The sequence below is a fragment of the Branchiostoma lanceolatum genome, chromosome 6 (assembly GCF_035083965.1).
Source record: "Branchiostoma lanceolatum isolate klBraLanc5 chromosome 6, klBraLanc5.hap2, whole genome shotgun sequence".
Taxonomy (NCBI): Eukaryota; Metazoa; Chordata; class Leptocardii; order Amphioxiformes; family Branchiostomatidae; genus Branchiostoma; species Branchiostoma lanceolatum.
In genome coordinates, this window is record NC_089727.1 from 14,917,389 (window position 1) to 14,936,818 (window position 19,430).

The window sequence follows — 19,430 nt, forward strand, 5'->3', positions numbered from 1 at the left end:
GTCTCTGGTGCTGAACATTACATCCATACCGACAGACCTGTCCCTGGTGCTGAACATTACATCCATACTGTCAGACCTGTCCCTGGTGCTGAACATTACATCCATACTGTCAGACCTGTCTCTGGTGCTGAACATTACATCCATACTGTCAGACCTGTCCCTGGTGCTGAACTTTACATCCATACCGACAGACCTGTCCCTGGTGCTGAACATTACACCCATACCGACAGACCTGAAAATAACATTCAAATTAAAGAGAAACGCTATATGGCATTTCTTGAGTGTAATAGCTTGTGTGTTTCCGGTTTCAGTACTGAAATAGAATACCGTTAGGGGCTGTAACGTTAGATCGTGATTTTCTTTTCTTTTTAAATTTTCTATTTTCATATTTCGGCCAACTGATTTTAGTAATGTAAGATTGAAATGCATCAGGCACCCAGTCATATATTTCCAACATCATATTGTAATTGTGTAGACATGCATTCTACGAGCATATGTATTTTGATAAACTGAGAAAAGAAGCACAATGTTTACCAAACATATTCTTACATGAAGTTTGAAATCCCACATTTGCTAACAATGTGAAATACAGGAAGTCTGTTTTTTTAATCTTTATACTCAGATGACAGAATCAAAGATATTCTGTCCCTTGCCATCGCCCTTCCCCAAGAGAAATTTCTAATGTCCAATCGTGAAACCGACTGTCAGTCTAAACGCCTCGAAAAAAAAAAAAACAAGAAGAAATCCTCTGCCATGCCCAAGATATTCGTATCAAATGGTCGCAGCTAACGGGACACTGGCTCTTGTGTCCAGAATACCGTAGAGTGTGCCCTGAGGACGAGAGTTTGGAAACATTTGACCAATCAGGAAGCCAAACGAACAAGAGAACAATGGAACCTTCCGTTCCTATGAACCATCGTGACGACATAGGGCGTTGGAAACGATGACAGATACTCTTGAAATCCCTGGTGAAGGTCAATTTTCTTTTCACTGACAAGATGGCACTGTCTACTCGCTATTTCGTCAACTCTGACGTTAGATATCTTCATGCTAAAAAGCGTGTTTGGCGGTCTAGTTATTCCTTCGAGGACTGGCTGTTTTTTCGGTCGAAATTCCACCTAGACGTAAAGAAGAGCGCTGGCCAAAACAACCAGGTGAGGACCTGGACCTCCATGAAACAATTCACCAAATGGTTGTTTACTACTGACAAGGGGGAGGATGTTCGTTTCGTGGCCAACGTCTTCGTGCAGAAGACAGCTGCCAAGTCTGCGGAGGATTTCGAGTGGCCGGGAGGAGACGGGGCGAGCCGACCCCAAAGCCCCGTGGTGCCGTACACCGATGCTGTCCAATCTGACACACGAGACGCATACCCAGCGCCCGACCTGCCTCATCTGCCGGAGGAAACCTATGACACCAGCTCCACGGTTTCCTCCTCCCCAACATCGGAGGCCGATGACACCAGCTCCACGTTGCCCTCCTCAGTAGCATCGGAAACCGATGACACCATCTCCACGGCTTCCTCCTCCCTAACAACGGTGACACAGCTCAGTGCAGGGTCTGTCTCCTCCTGGACGGTGTCAAGCATCACCAACCCGTCTTCGTCTTCAGCAGGCACAGGTAAGGTTTCATAGAATTTACATTCCACTTTGACTCATAAGCAACCAAGTAAAATGCTTGCAAAAGAAGTGTTACAATATGCAGTCACGTCTTTATGATCCCGTCATTACAGTATAAGGTAATTATATACAAATTTAACGTTATATACCAAGATGCTGATTTTTTTTCGAAATCTATTTTTTATTGTCAGTGATAACTTGTGCTAACAATGGATGTCTAGTGTGGTTATCAAGCAACGCAAAGCAATTTTTCAAAGCAATTAAAATGGAAAATAAAATTGATGAGATGATCCTGTCAGTACTGTATGATACATCAATGTTGCACCAACTTAAAGGTGCTTATGCTTGTAACAAAATTTATGTAAATACAGCAGATTAGTATTGGATTCGTATAACCTTGCTCTGTTCTTTCATATGATTAATACAAAGTGTTGTCTGCTTTCAATGAGATACACTCCATACAGTTTGTTGCAAATTCAATCATATATCAGCATCAAATGGATATAGATTCTGCATGATATTGTTTATCAAGGGTTTAAGCAACTTGGTTTTACCCTAAGCTTGCAATATTCCTGAGTTTTTGTGTCTTATGCTTGCAAATTGTTCTCCATGTTGCAAACATTGCATATTTCAGTACACAGAGAGTAGTGAGAACCTCTATTCTAGTGTTTTTCAAGTGCTGTCTTATTCTTTATCACAAGCTATGTGTATCATACTCATAGGAAGCAGCACAAGTAAGCCTTATTCAATGCCTCAGAGATCGTGTTGTTCAACAATTTTGTTCTTCTTGTCAGTTAGTTAAAGTTCAATTCCTCCCACACCATAAGGTGTATAGGGTGGTGCCCATCCCCATTTCATAGCCCTGGGCTAATCTCCAAGCAGATCTATAGGTTGCGAAGACCGTATCAAACTGGCAGAAGAAGTACGTTTTGCAACTTCTTCCAGTTGGATACGGTCTTTGCAATCCATTGGGCCTGTTTGGAGGCTAGCCCTGGGCCACACTGTGGTGCAATCACTGCAGCAGGGGGCTAGTACACTGGCAGTGGAGTGTGTTTAACTTCCATACTGTTTCAGAAGTATGTACCATTTTTCTAAAGTCTTTGGTATGACTCAATGTGCCTCTTGTCCTAACCCAGGGCTTGAACCCGGGCCTTCTGGTCCAAGTAATTTGAACCAGATGTGGCAAGTACCAGAAGCGCAGACCACTATACTACAGGGACACTCTGTTCTTCTTGTCAGGCTTATATGAATTTGTTCTCTTAAGTACCTTAATTACTCTGGGAAGGAGGATGACCTCATGACGAGAGTATTAGAAATGCTTTTGTTTGCACATTCGCAGCTAGAACTCAGGATCCTGATTTGGTGTGTAACTTGGTATCTCGTTTGCCAGGCTGGGCGTGATGATGCACGGTGTCTTTTTTTGTACCGTAACTGCTTTTATCGTGCATCACCACACGCAATCTAGCAAACAATATGCCAAGTTACATACCAAAGCAGCGACGGGGTCGTTAGTTCTAGTTGCGAACGTCTGCATGTGAACCCTTTTTTTCGTACCAAACCCGGAAGGCTGGTGACCTCCTGACTTCTCCGTCGAACCACAAACGGCTATGCACATTTTGTGTTAGTGCAATTTGCACTGGTTGCCACTTAAGTGCGACTCTGGTCTGTGGCGGATTGAAGGTCTCATTCACAGGTTTTGCACACCATGTACTTAATGATTAAGAATTGCACCAAGAATTTGGAAACATTTTCCACTGTTTTTCAAATTGGGGGTCTCAAGATAAGGACAAAACCTCTCTAGACACACATTAATTAGTAACCACATGATAGTAACAAGTCCATTCTATTCTTTACAGAGACCCTGACTGACCCTACCCTACCAGTGAAGAGTAAGTACAACTTTAAGACAGGATGGTCTCAGCTCTATAAGCTTTATGCTTTGTCAATCATCTTAACTTGAAGCTCTCAGTGGACTGTAGAGGATCACCTTTAAAAAAGTCTGCTTAATGTGATGTTATATAGACTTTAAACTACTTGCCCTCTCTGAATTAACTACTGACTATTAGTATTATTGAATGTTTGTTTTTAATGTTTGTTTTATTTGTTATTGAAAACAGAAATTTAAAGCTGAGGTGCCGTAAAGGTATCTGTAGTAGTGTGAAAGGGGTGTATGATTCTAGCAATTGGTCTTTACTTACTGTAATTTGTCATTCTTTTCAATAACAAGATATGAAGCTCTTCACACTGTGTATCAATGGTAATGTTAATGTGGCTGTGAGGTTGTGGTAAAGCATTATATTTCAGCTGTCCTTCATAGTAAGACAGTATGACAACATAACCATATGTTATGACATTGTCTTTTGTTGTTTTTGTTGTGTAGAGACAGGCATCCCCAGGTGGATGTTGTGCGATCTCCAAGCTGCAGCCGAGCAGAGGGGGTACAGAATCAACCTTGTGGAAGGGTACATGAAAGGTGGATATGGCTGTGTACTTTTCGGAGACATCACCGCTAAGCGCCTCGTGCGGCACAAGCAAGTAATGGATGCTGCCATTCACAACGGTCATTCCAAGGTGAGTACAAGTGTGTATACAATCTGCAAGTTATCTGTGCTGCTACATGATGTATTTTAGGAGCTGTTGATTAAAAAATACATTGTGTAAAGCAAGGTTTACAAAATATTTTTCACCTTGATATTCCATTGAGAAAAATGATTCTATAGCCATCCATAGGAAAACAGTAGCCCTAAATTTGGACAGCTTGAACACAATGAAAATGTTGGTCAGCCCTACATCATTGTTGGTTGATTCATATAAAACTGCCCTTCCACCATGTATGATTGAGACATTGTAACAGTAGCCAATCAGAATGCAAGGTACCAATCATGTTGTGATAGCCAGGTGCCATTGACCCTGGAGTTAGAATGTGTGTTTTCCAGTAAGCCAAGTTACTGTAGAAATACATATGTTAATAGACATCCTGTGATGATATGTGTGATGGTGATCTGTGTGATGATGATGATGATGTGTGAAGATGATGTGTGTGGAGATGATGTGTGTGGAGATGATGTGTGTAATGATGATGTGTGGAGATGATGTGTGTGATGGTGATGATGTGTGGAGATGATGTGTGTGATGATGATATGTGTTATGATATCTGTGATGATGATGTGTGTGATGATGATGATGTGTGGAGATGATGTGTGTGATGATGATGATGTGTGGAGATGATGTGTGTGATGATGTGTTTGATGATATGTGTGATGATGATGTGTGAATATGATGTATGTGATTAGGCGTGTGATGATGTATGTGATGAAAATGTATCTAGAAATTGATTTGCATAATTGTTGTGTAAACGTCTTTCGCTAAAATATGCAACAGGCAACATTAACACTATTAAAAGAATATATTTATTTGATTGGTTTATTTGCATCACATATAGGAATAAATGTTGGCATGTGATACAGAATGACTATATCTTGCTCCTGCAGGTTGCCTACAAACTTATGCAACACAGCTTCGTTGTCGAAGGGAAGACTGTACGAGATCAATATCAGTGGTCGGCCATAAAGTCGGAACTTCAAGTCCTGAACAGGACGAGGGTCAAACCCCACCCCAATCTGGTAAGTTCTTCCGTAGTTGTGTCTTCTCTATATCCAGTCTATGTAAAAAGATAGTTGTGCAAAACAATTGTGAACGATTTAAATTGTTCACAATTGTCAAATAAGAATTAATCAGACCAAGCAGAACCCCATGGCAGCAGCATTATTTCTGTATTTACAGCTTGCTCTTAATTGATAGATACCTTAAGCTGATGATGGGAAAGCAAACAAATTGTTGCGAGAAGATCTTGCAGTACCACCTATGACTGAGCATTTGGTACGGAAACCAGGGCTCGAAATACTGGGTGCATGTGCACCTGTGTGCACCCAAAATTGGAGCTGTGCGCCCAATTTTGGGGTGCACCAGTGCACCTAGTCTTTTTTAAGGCTACAAGTACTATTGTACACTAGCATACAGGATATTCTTGAAATCTGAGTATCAGAAAAAGCATTATAACCTTTGTTTCATGTATGACTTGTTAAACATTTTGAAGTTAGCTATGGAATTACAGATGGAAGTTCTTAAGAGAGGCAGTAGGGTTTAGCTATGTAATTTTGGTTTGCTGACACTCAATTTTTAGGTTGGGTGCACCAGTGCACCTGTTCCCAAAAATGAATTTCGAGCCCTGGAAACGCTTTGCAAATTTTTCACAATACTTAATCAGACCAACTGGAGCCCCATGGAAGCAGTGTTAGACACCTTGAACCAAATAGCTGATGATGGGAAAGGAAAGAAATTGTTGCATGAAGGTCCCACTTCCACCTATTACAGTGTGTATTCAGTACAGACAGTAGGGGTTGTATGGATTTTTTTTAGTTTACTCCTAGCATCATACTGCAAATTTACAAAGTGATGCAGTTTGAAGGCAAAGGTATCCTCAAGTAGGTGATGCTGCATGAAGTACCACAGACAACCTAGCAGGAGGACAACCAATCTTCACTGTTCAGTAGCAAGGACAACGTAGCAGGAGGACAACCAATCCTCACTGTTCAGTACCAAGAACAGCATAGCAGGAGGACAACCAATCCTCATTACTTAGTACCAATGACAGCCAAGCAGGAGAACCAAGGCCCACTGGTCATTACCAAGGACAGCATATAGCAGTAAGACAACCAAACCTCACTGTTCAGTACCAAGGACAGCATAGCAGTTGGACAACCAAACCTCACTGTTCAGTACCAAGGACAGCATGGCAACAGGACAATCAAACCTCACTGTTTAGTACCAAGGACAGCATTGCAGGACAACCAAACCTCACTGTTCAGTACCAAGGACAGCATAGCAGTAGGGCAACCAAACCTCACTGTTCAATACCAAGGACAGCATTGCAGGACAACCAAACCTCACTGTTCACTACCAAGGACAGCATAGCAGTAGGACAACCAAACCTAAATGTTCACTACCAAGGACATGATAACAGGAGGACAGCCAAACCTAAATGTTCAGTACCAAGGGCAGCATGACAACAGGACAATGAAACCTAAGTGTTCAGTACCAAGGACAAAATAGCAGTAGGACAACCAAACCTCTGTTCAGTACCAAGGACAAAATAGCAGTAGGACAACCAAACCTCACTGTTCAGTACCAATGACAGCATTGCAGGACAACCAATCCTAATTGTTCAGTGCCAAGAACAACCTCGGTGGAGGACAACCAAACTTGACTGCTGTGCCATTATTACTAACCAAGGCAGATGAACTGGAACACTGTTTACTCAGATTAACTTTGTCAACAAAGTGTAGATGACAGTAACCTGGACACGACCACAGCAGCCTTTTTACAGTTTTTCCCTTCTTGTGTTTTACAGCTCAACTTGTACGATACGTGGGTCAACAACCATATTGCCATCTTGGTCTGCCCGAAAGCAGAAAGCGTCGACTTATCGTACTACATTGCAGAGCAGAAACCATGTGTGTGCCTTCCCCAGCTTGACTGCAGCTGCACAAGTGGCCTACCGGAGAGTGTTGCCAGGGCTCTCTTTTCACAGATAATAAACGGCCTGAAATACCTCCATGGTCGAGGCATATACCACAGGTAACTAGGGAAGCTCTTTTGACATAAACACAGTAAACCTTCCAACAAGGATACAGGTGTCAGGCAGACTAGCTTTTATTTTACAATTGGACAACAAAAATAGAAATGATAAAATCCTTAGGAAAGCTTTAATGGATTAATTTCTGACTGCTATTACAAGGTTCATTCATTTATTTTGTCATCATCATTTCTTATTCATCAGCATTTGATTTGATGACTTTCTTCGCTACACTTAGCTTTAGAACTTTTGTTATACTTTGTCTTGCAGAGTTTTACATGCTTTTATCAAACATTTTGATTTGTAGTCTAATTTGCTATGTTGAATTTGAGTTAGGAATAGCTTCCTTATTTCATTTACTTTTGTTGAAGAAGCAGTTTCCTTGTCCTCTCATTTAGAGATCTGAAGACAGAGAACGTACTGTTGGACCGATTTTACAAAGTCAAAATTTGTGGTGAGTGTAGGTGTAGGGATTTCATAATTAGCTCACTTAGGATACAGATAAACCTAGACAGATGCCTCCAAGTAGTTAGGAAAGTAAAGGAAATTCTAATTGAAAATGTTGTATCTTCGATAGTTGAAGGTCCACAATTTAGTTCTGACCACAGCTATGGATAAGTATAGATTCATACATTCAGCTGCTTGGAAAGGTCACCTGCTTATGATCATTGAAAATAAAAACATTTCAGTCAACATGGTGAAAAGTATTTAGGTAAATGCTGATCATGGTTAGGAACTTAAACTTGCGAGAAGAGAAACAAGCCCAACAGTGAGTTCCTTCCATGTCTGTATTTGATCAACCATAGATGCAACTACCCCTAATCATAAATGACACAATGACTTAACTTCAAGCCAAACGATATTTATTGTATTGCATTTCATAAGTGAGCAGGATTGGTGCGCAAGAATTTCACTTTGAAACATGAAGATTTACTTTTCAAACTCCTCTTTCAACAGACTTTGGGCTGGCTATCAAGTACAGACGACCTCTTGGGCACTTCAAGATCTGCAGGGACCGTGTTGGGACTCACCCAAACATCTGCCCAGAGGCGTTGCGGGGTCATCGTTACTCCCCGAAGCAGGCTGATCTCTTTGCCATGTAAGTACAGTCCAGCATTACCGGTAGAGAGTGTCTACAAACCTTCAAGGATTTAATATTATCCACATTGAAGATCGTTTAAGAGGGAAAGAAAATTTCTGAAGCTCCTGCTTTAAGGACACTGATCAGATGTTTTGTATGGTTGGGGTACAGAATGAAGCACAAAATAGCCACATTGATCATCCAAAAATCAAATATTGGTATGAAGATGTGTTCCATGGAATTAATGATGACCAACATCAGTTACGGTGAGTTACCCAGAAATAGATACTTATAATAATGATATTGAAATGATAATCAGTGCTAGCTGTGGCAATCACCGTCTTAATCTGGTTGAAAGCAATCCCCAGTGTGAACATACAATTGAATCATCAGTCTGAAGAAACATCAGTCCCTTTGATGTGCACATGCATCTAAACTTTAACTGTGAACATCTTAGCAACCACCTGAGTCTGAACACATATCTAAATTACTTCAGTTGCTGGCCCCACTAGTATAAACAAGCATTTGAATTACAGTGTTAACATGCATGACAATGTACACTTTATCTCAAACAGTAGCCGTCATCAGTAAGAACTATAATGTGACAATAAGTTACAAAGAATACCACCACTTTTGTTGCATCAGGGGTACGTTGTTACACCACCTGACGGTAGGACGAAGGTTCTACAACGTGCCGTGCCATGAGACAGATAACGCCCAGACCAAAGCAATCTTTAAACAGATGCACAGGTGGAGAGGCCGACCCCCCATCAGCCAGGAGTTTGTCTCCTCGGGTAAGAAACCACACAACTCTCACTTGTCTGTTTGCATCCCAAGCCCTACAGTGGTCTGTAATATTCTGCATGAATGTTATTGTTATATCACTAAATTAAAATGTATATCAACTGAACATTTTTCCCCCCTTAAGTTACACTTAATGCCTTCCACCCTAGCTTACCCAACTTTTATCACAGTAATTTGTATTCTATGTATTAAACATACATTATTGAATTTATTGCATTTTGTACCTTTTTATATATTTCAGAGTTAGCTAAACTTATCTATGCCCTCACTAACGAGGAGGGAAACAGGCGGCCCAAGCTGAAGGCTGTCAGAAAGTCTTCATGGCTCCTGGACAAGGAGACAACTCCCCCCTACCTGATGGACGTTGTCTGCGCTGCACATTGCCGGAAAGTCCTTACGATCAAGCTGGGGAAAGTAAAAGATCCGGAGAAGTTGCAAAGGATTAGGCAGCTCCTTACCTCCATGGGCACTGGAGAAAAGCCTCTTAAAGGCGGCGCATCAGAAAAAGAGGGAGACACTGACAACATCGAGGACGGACACAGCCGCACCCATGCTGGATCGTCCAATCATCACTTGTAATAGAGGGGGCACTGAATCATGGATAAAACTGGGAGAAATGGTAGGAATATTTTCCTTTTAGTTAACGCTTAGTTCAGATCAGATAAACCTATTATGTTTGGGTAGAAGATAACGTCTGAATGGAAACTGTCAGAGATTTTGGAATGGGCATATATGACAGAAGATATGGATCTTTTTGAATCCTTCATTTTTATGTGCCTTCAATAAGGTCACATGATCTTGAGCAGTTTATGATAAATACAAACAATCCCAGCTTTAGAGAAATGAAATAATTCCAACAACTTTGTCATTTTTCTTCCAGATAAAATCTACACCAAAGGGACAAAGGGACAAGACTGCAAAAAACTCCATTGACAGTTAACATGATAGCTTATGTTAGCCTCATTTACTTGAATAATGCAAAGTTTGACTGCAACCTAAAAGATCCTGAGCATGACATTAAACTGCTTCCAAGTAGCGGGAGAAGGCTTGTGGGAGGGGCCAGTAAGTCCCAACTGGCCTCATGAAATGCCCACGGAAGACTAGCTACTGAACCCCTCTGAACCCACGTGCACTGAACTCCCTATCTAGATCTGAGCAGGTCTATGCTGAAATGCAAAGACCTCCATAGAGCAGGTTACAACCTGCAGAGCAATGCAAGGACCTCCAGTGAATTCCCCTGTATTTGAAGAAGAGAAAGCTCAAGGCCTGCAGAGCAAGGAACTCCTGTGAATTGCCCTGTATTTGAATAACAGAGAGTTCAAGGCCTACAAAGCAAGGAACTCCCGTGTATTCCGCTGTATTTGAAGAAGAGAGCAGTTCAATGTCTACAGAGCAAGAAACTCCTGTGTATTCCGCTGTTTTTGAAGAAGAGAGAGTTCATTAGGCCTACAGAGCAAGGAACTCCCGACGTGTATTCCGCTGTATTTGAAGAGGAGAGCAGTTCAAGGCCTACAAAGCAAGGAACTCCCATGTATTCCCCTGCATTTGAAGAAGAGAGCAGTTAATTTTTAGGCCTGCAGAGCAAGAAACTCCTGTGTATTCCCCTGTATTTGAAGAAGAGAGCAGTTCAAGGCCTACAGAGCAAGGAACTCCTGACGTGTGTATTCCCCTGTATTTGAAGAAGAGAGAGTTCAAGGCCTACAGAGTAAGGAACTCCAGTGTATTTCGCTGTATTTGAAGGAGAGAGTTCAAGGCCTGCAGAGTAAGGTACTCCCGTGTATTCCCCTGTATTTGAAGAAGAGAGAGTTCATTAGGCCTACAGAGGAAGGATTTACTCCAGTGTATTCCACTGTATTTGAAGAAGAGAGAGTTCACTTCAAGGCCTGCAGAGCAAGGATTCCTGTACATGTGTATTCCGCTGTATTTGAAGAAGAGAGAGTTCAAGGCCTGCAGAGCAAGGAACTTCTTTGTATTCTGCTGTATTTGAAGAAGAGAAAGTTCCAGGCCTGCAGAGCAAGGAACTCCTGTGTATTCCACTGTATTTGAAGAAGAGAGAGTTCAAGGCCTGCAGAGCAAGGAACTTCTTTGTATTCTGCTGTATTTGAAGAAGAGAAAGTTCCAGGCCTGCAGAGCAAGGAACTCCCGTGTATTCCGCTGTATTTGAAGAAGAGAGAGTTCACTTCAAGGCCTGCAGAGCAAGGAACTCCTGTGTATCCCCATGTTTAGATCTAAAGAGGAGAGCAGGTTACAACCTGCAGCCTGGACAGTTGAGCAGGGAGGACAACACACCCATGTTGAATAGGGAAGAAGAGTAGATCAGGAACATTGAGCCATGTCAGCAGGCTATAGCTGAAATGGACACAAAAACCCAAAGCCATCAAAAAGAAAAAAAAATCATTAAGACATCATCAAGCTACACAACAAATATTGGCCTGGACAGTATGAGTGTGTCACTGAGTTCTCTTGAAGTGTACACCCCTGACTGGAAGGCACTGAGTTGTGACAACACGTCACCACAGCCTAGACATCTGACCAGAGAGGACGATGGACAGGACCAATCACCCGGTGAGTGGTGTAGGGTAGGGAACCAAACTACAAACAATGGTGAGTTTTGTACTGTAGGGAACCAGCAACTTCATATACCTGGTGAGTTTTGTAGCCGAGCAGGTAACTAAAGCTTTAAACATGGGATTTACTTGTGGTGTTAGGAACTAAACTTTAAACATCTGGTGAATTTTGTAATTTAGGGAACCAAAACCTTCACATACCTGGTGAGTTTTGTAGATAACGGAACCAAGAGATCATACACCAGGTCGGTTTTGTAGCGTAGGTTTGCCCACTGCTGGAGACAAGCTGCCCAACTTGTCTCGGCCTCTACTGAGTCAGACATATTTTTTATTTTACAAAGTTGCTGCAGGTTTGAAGCCTCTGATGATGTAGTGGTTCTTAGGCACCTTGCTGTAAAGTGTACAATTAGGATGAGAACAGAGACTATATAATTATAGTTATTTTACCCAAAGAAAAGCTAGTATTTAATCCAGTATTGCACTTTGCACCCCTGTGACTTGATCTTCCATTTCCCCTGTTTTGTACAGGTGTCAGCCTCCCTTTCATAGGATATGGGAAAGGTGATCTGTCTGATGCTGCCCTTAATCACTCAACATTCCTGACGGGGACATGGGCACAGAATTACCACAGGTGAGTTTTGTATCTGCAATGTAAATGGTTCCTACTGCTTTAAGTAGAAGAGCAAAAAGAGCCTTGGGAAGAAAGAGATAATTGTTCTTGTTACATGACTGATGGATGACTGAGGGAGTAATGAGTGATTGTTTAGTGTAAGTGTGTAACTGCCTTTCCAGAGACAGAAAAGCTGACTGAAGAAAACTGTAGCAGCTACTTTCCTGTTGTCTAACAGTTTGTTCTATCCATGATGCATACCAGCTACAGCTAGGAACCAAGTGTGTGGGGAAGACATCAGACATAGTGACCTTTTAACAGCCCAGCCAAAAGTAAGAAGTCGGCAGAACCAAGCAGTGGCAGATGACTGGTCGTGCCTTGCTGAAGGACAAGAAGTCACAGAAATGTCACTGTGACAACAGTAAACCTCTCATCTCCCGACTAATGTGAGTTGGGTGTAACAGCGGGTCCCAATTTGATTCTGGCCGTATTCATGATATTTATTGGCAGTGAATCATGTAACTACATGTATGATTGTATATTTCATGTAAAACTATCTTGTTGTACATTACGTCTGTGCTAGGCCGTTTTGTATATTATTAGCATAATGTGTTCATCTAGATATAGTTAGTTAGCTAATGTATGGTGTTCTTTGATCGGAAAAATACATTTCACACATTATGCGCTGTTCTTTATGGTGTACTGGTGCCAGAAATAGCTTATCAAAATCAAGTTCAGCGGCTCTTGTCGCAGAAATGCTGATGTTGCACACTAGTATTTGCTTTATCTAATGAAGAAGATTACATATCAGACCACAAACGAAACTTACATGGGGCTTTAAGAGATCTAATCCGGACTTCAAGCATGGTTCATGGAAATGATAGTTATATGTCATTATGGATACCAAGGGTTAAAATGGGTATGAGCCTGAGTTAAAGATCAGTATTGTGTTTAAGGAAGCACCGTAGCAAAGTAAGTGCTATAATCCTCTATCGGAGATGTATTTTAAACCCATGAAGGGAAGAATTAAAAGTAGACAGAAAAGAAGTTCATAGCCTTTGTCTTGTATATATTTTAAATACATAAATTATTTTATATTAATCTACATTTGACTCTCTTGAACATTCGCTAGCCTGGAATCCGTCCTGTCCTAATCATTGTTCAGTCCTCTAATCGTTTCAAAGACTTTCTGGCATAGAAGCAACAGAGCTAGACTAGTGTTGGTGCTAGGGTATAATCTATACCACTGCAAATTTCTACACTACTTGTATTTCTATCTGTCTCTTTCACTTGTGGTCTAGAGACCAAAAAGAACAAATGGGTAAATTATGTTGATGCACACATGGGATTATGACTAAGACTGAACAAGCCTGCTTGGACTGAATATGTAATTTTCTATGGCAAACTGAGATATTGTTTTTGAGCCTCCTTAACATATGATGCTTGAAATGAATGTACACACAGGTTCACATTACACGTGTATTATCACATATTCATAGGTGAAAGTTTGATAACAGATATGTATACTTTTCTTGATCTCTGAGCATTTCTTCTTTGAAATGAAAACATACATTGCATTCCTTTAAAATAGACTCTGTGCATATATGTATAACTCGATAAAGAATGCAAAGTGTCCATGATTATTCAAATCAGCAATATGAGCTCTTACAGTGTCAGAATATCTGCATCCGGTTACCGCTGATTTCCTACAGCGTACCCGAGAAATGTCAAGAACTGCAAAGGGCGAGACCATGTGCTCCCCCAAAAAATAGAAATTAAAATGGAACGTGCGAGATTTCTAGCTGCACAGTCTAATACCACATTTGCAATGTATGACAAAAAGAGTGAGAAATCAGATAAAACGTTCAGGAATATATCTAAATGTGAAAATGTTATATATTTCAGATAGAAATTGCAACCCCTAAGAGAGCCTAATTTCATATCATTCAAAACCGGAAGTGACAAAAAGGTCTGTATCTTGCTAACGGAGCGACTTCCACTCTGAAATTTCGGCTTTTTGGGAATGGCGAAACGTAAAGGGGTTGAAAATCCATACAAAGTTTTGTTACTTTAATCGCTCTGGTGCCATAATTGGAGTATATATGTGTCGAAAATGTGTAATCAATGTGTAGATTGAATGAAATCAAATGAAAAGGCAAAGTCTACAATGTTTACCAAGTAAAATAAATATCCACTTTAGGTTTGTTTCTTCTTCTATTCACTTGACGAGGCATAAAACATACGTGTATAAAAAGTGTGTCTTGTTGCATGCTATATGTTAAAAGCTTTCATGAACAATTCTGCACTTGCAAATTTGTTCAACTTCTATATCAAAGATCTTGCAAATATTTAGTCTTGAGCATTTCATAGTGACGGACAGGTTTGCTGCACATCTTCCAGTCGCTGGGTGGCGTCTTTCCTAATCACGTCATAGCACCTGCTTCATTCCAAGTTTCTATCGCCAGTAGAAGTTTGGGGCCATTCCACCTCGATCGTGTTTCTTTTGGCTTCAAGCCTTTCTCCTCCGTGGTGTAACGTTGGGTAACATAAATTCGCGGGGTACTTAAATTCGGGATTTTTCGAAAACGGGGTATTTAGGGATATGTGCTAGATGCAACATAAGTAATACCGCTAGAAATGCAAACCTGACAGACTTACGTATTCAGAACACTGTCTGAAAAGCTTCGATAAGCATGGATTATAAGGCGACGAGGTCAAAAACTCTCCGTCCCTTATTGGAACAGTCTGAGGGCTTCGTGGGAGAAGTACACAACATGGTTGTCGGCTGGTTTATAAGAAAAATGTCACATCCGCTTCCTGCTAAACACAATTATTTACAAGACAACTTATTACAATCTCTTTTGCTAACCTGCAACTGGATTCTAAGTGTGATTAATCATCAAAACTCCTCTCTGTTGCTACAACCTACGGCACGTGTATTTTCCCGCCGCCATATTGTTAACCAGAATCCTGTTGTCAAGCAGACGACAAAGGTTTGTGAGGAACACTTTTTTGTCTAAATGCTGCGTGTGATAGTGGACTGAGGAAGATATTTTCCTCAAAGTTTGCTCCTAACACAACAAGGAACACATGGACATAGTAGTATTACCATTGCTACGGCATCCAGCTAACTTTCCATGAATAATGTAACGTTACACGTTGCCCGATGATGACGATGGGCCGACTTTGAGTGAAGTTCTACCGACTCAACACACGGCTTGTTCCCGAACTGGCCTGATGTGTGCGGTACGGCCGTTTTTTCGTGTATTTTTTTTACTTGGACACGTCTATATCCATAGCACTCTCCTCAAGCCAAGGATGGAACGAATAGCTGCTGTATAAAATGTGATTAGCGGTAAGATATTCAAGACGAATCTTCTCTCCCGAATTAATGTGCCCCCCTGTCCGACAGCACTGTCATTCTGCGTGCGGCGGACGGTAGTTTTAAGTTGAATTATTATGGTGTCAGCACGACTAGAGAAAAAATCTACCATATATATGATTAGTGCAAAGATAGTACATGATACTGACAGAATTATAGAAAAAAAGGATGGTTTATTGTTCTGCTAGATTGATTTCAGTCAACCATTATCGGAAAAATCCCGAATTTATGTTACCCAACGTTATATCTGGAAATACATTTGATCGAAACATACATACACGTTATCATTCCATGTAAGCCCGCGTGCAAACTCCTCTTCTAGCCTATTTGTACAAGGCTAATAAGCGGAAAAATTCAAGCAATTTCGAGTAAGCAACTCGCTGCGGTACAAGAACGCCACTATTACTTAGCGGAATGAAGTAGAACTGCAACTAAACCTGTCAAGGCAGCAGAACACAGTTTTTCGCCTTTGGGGATTTCTATAGTTAAGGACCACAACATGACCGACATCGATACCGATGAAATTACAGTAGGGTACCCTAAAATGTAATTAACACACTGAAGTCGAGGGTACAATCGATAAAATAATAGTAAACGAAAAAAAGTTATGGTTCTGTTACATTTTGACGCTTCCTGCCTACTCACCCCAGCAGTCAGTTGTAAAGGTCCGCCCATTCGTACGCCGACTAACCAAACTTCATAATCTTATTCGTACGATCCAAGAGCCGGCTTATTGTACTACTGTTCAGTAAAGATGATGTCTCGCTGGCTTTCACGGTACTTTTTTTACAAACTGTTCAAAGATTTCGGACGTACTATTTCTTATACCGCCCAGTCGCGGATACATACTGTGCTGTCCGGTCTAGAGGTAATGTGAATGCTGATTGGTTTTCTTGATCTACATACGGATAATACTCACAATATTACCGCACATCAGACACTGTTGTGTACTGATTGGTCAATGTAGAATTTTTGACCAATCAATGTGCAGCTATTATATTTTGGCGCCCTCTGCCTACTCACCCCAGCAGTCAGCTGTAAAGGTCCGCCCATTCGTACGCCGACTAACCAAACTCCATAATCTTATTCGTACGATCCAAGAGCCAATTTATTGTACTACCGTACAGTTAAGATGATGCCTCGCTAGCTTACACGGTAATTTTTTTACAAACTGTTCAAAGATTTCGGACGTACTATTTCTTATACCGCTCAGTCGCGGATACATACTGTGCTGTTCGGTCTCAGGGTACTGTGAATGCTGATTGGTTTTCTTGATCTACATACGGATAATACTCACAATATTACCGCACATCAGACACTGTTGTATGCTGATTGGTCAATGTAGAATTTTTGACCAATCAATGTGCAGCTATTATATTTTGGCGCCCTCTGCCTACTCACCCCAGCAGTCAGCTGTAAAGGTCCGCCCATTCGTACGCCGACTAACCAAACTCCATAATCTTATTCGTACGATCCAAGAGCCAATTTATTGTACTACCGTACAGTTAAGATGATGCCTCGCTAGCTTACACGGTATTTTTTTTTACAAACTGTTCAAAGATTTCGGACGTACTATTTCTTATACCGCTCAGTCGCGGATACATACTGTGCTGTTCGGTCTCAGGGTACTGTGACTGCTGATTGGTTTTCTTGATCTACATACGGATAATACTCACAATATTACCGCACATCACACACTGTTGTATGCTGATTGGTCAATGTAGAATTTTTGACCAATCAATGTGCAGCTATTACATTTTGGCGCCCTCTGCCTACTCACCCCAGCAGTCAGCTGTAAAGGTCCGCCCATTCGTACGCCGACTAACCGAACTTCATAATCTTATTCGTACGACCCAAGAACCGGTTTATTGTACTACCGTACAGTAAAGATGATACCTCGCTGGCTTTCAGGGTAATTTTTTTTACAAACTGTTCAAAGATTTCGGACGTACTATTTCTTATACCGCTCAGTCGCGGATACATATTGTGCTGTTCGGTCTCAGGGTACTGTGAATGCTGATTGGTTCTCTTGATCTACATACGGATAATATTCACAATATCACCGCACATCACACACTGTTGTATGTTGATTGGTCTGTGTAGAATTTTTGACCAATCAATGTGCAGCAATCATGAAGCATTAGTCAACCTGTGGCATTTATTTCATTGACTGCTAGGGGTCGCTCTTAAATATCTAATGTAAAATCGTATTGCCAACATTACTTACGTGTCGTTCTGTCGTAATCCGCATAGTGACGCCCTTGACACTTAGAGAGTAAGGGTGACGGTTGCCCGATTGCAGCCAATGTGTTGTTTTCTATTTTGAGCGGAGAGAAGTTGGGAAACTATGCAATGAAAGGTAACTTTGGCGGCATAAAAAGGCTTTTATGGCTTCTAATCTTACTACTTACCTAAGAAATGGTTGCCTGGCGTCATGCAACTCATTGAAATCGTCTTGACTTGCCATGAACGTAGTGTTGATCCCAGCCGAGGCGCCTCTGTATGTGTTGAACCGTAGATAATCCCATTCATCATTCAAGAATCAACCAAAAGACAATTGATTGACTTATTATTGATAAGTAACGTTATGATCTAAAGTACCCTGTTCATACGTACACGCCCTAGTGCTGATTCGACATCTAGCTGCAAACAGAGGCAGGCCGTCGGTTGATTGCAGTCGTCGCCCCCTTCCGCCAAACAAAACCGTAACTGTTGTGCTGGTTACTGTATATGTTATAACTGGTCATGAAAAAATATTGAAAGTGATGATGAAATGGTACAGTCAATATATATGAATAGAATAAATCTTTATTCCATATCATACACATTTTGAAAGACATAGTACATGTGACTTACCCATACGGTGCTAGGTAGTGCTGCGTACCGGTACTGTGTACCGGTATTGTACCGGAAAAACTGATTAGGTACAGGTCCATAATACCGGATCATGAACTACCGCTACTGTACCGATATAAATTTACACCAAGTATTTGCTTATTTTGTGACTGATCTCCTGACCTCATGGCTTAATACAACACCACACGTGACTAAAGTGACACCTTGGAGCAGCATAACATGTTGTTATGCAACATATCATTCACGCAGGCCGAGGGTTTTGATAGCAAGGCCAAGGGAGTTTGGCGGTAGGAAACCTAGTTTTCTTCTTTGAATAAAGATACCGACATTATTGAAGGAGTTCAGAAGAACACATGTTAATTTTTCAAATTGTTCATGTACAGGTACAGGTCCGGAGCTGTACCTACATGTAAACCTCTGTACTGGCACCTGTACCTGATGTTACGTTTAGGTACGCAGCACTAGTGCTAGGGAATACCTAGCAGTGGTGCAGGTTTGGTGCAGTGTACTCTCCAAGCAGAGGAGTGGGTCAGGCTGGTTTTTTATGTGTTTTTAGGTGTTTTTGTCAAGCTTTCTATTTTGTCCCCTTTTCGCTATGTCGCCGTGTTTTGGACAAAATGCCTGAACTGAACACGTTAAAAACCAACCGGACCCACACCTCTGCTTGGAGTGTAGTGAGACTGTCCCATCTGTTTATTTATATGCCCCACCTGTTTATTTATACATGTACACTAAAACACACACACACACACACACACACACACTAACATGCACACACTGACACACACATACATACACTAAAACACACACACTAACATGCACATATTGACACACACATGCACCCACTAACATGCACACTAACACTAATGCGCGCACACA

The 19,430-nt window shown here is 41.3% G+C and overlaps 2 protein-coding genes across 2 annotated transcripts; both read left to right on the forward strand.

The window, feature by feature from the left end:
- Positions 1-937: 937 nt before the first annotated feature.
- On the forward strand, positions 938-10,118 carry LOC136437491 (serine/threonine-protein kinase par-1-like). The gene is made up of 10 exons (XM_066432110.1): positions 938-1,617; positions 3,473-3,505; positions 3,997-4,187; positions 5,108-5,239; positions 7,027-7,253; positions 7,650-7,705; positions 8,209-8,350; positions 8,978-9,126; positions 9,378-9,755; positions 10,017-10,118. The coding sequence occupies exons 1-9, from the start codon at positions 999-1,001 to the stop codon at positions 9,713-9,715; spliced, it is 1,887 nt and encodes a 628-aa protein (XP_066288207.1). The 5' UTR covers positions 938-998; the 3' UTR covers positions 9,716-9,755; positions 10,017-10,118.
- Positions 10,119-11,487: 1,369 nt separating this feature from the next.
- Positions 11,488-13,849, forward strand: LOC136436779 (uncharacterized). Its single transcript, XM_066431055.1, has 3 exons — positions 11,488-11,740; positions 12,232-12,334; positions 12,578-13,849. Exons 1-3 carry the CDS (start codon positions 11,491-11,493, stop codon positions 12,585-12,587), a joined length of 363 nt encoding a protein of 120 aa, XP_066287152.1. The 5' UTR covers positions 11,488-11,490; the 3' UTR covers positions 12,588-13,849.
- The last annotated feature ends 5,581 nt before the right edge of the window (positions 13,850-19,430 follow it).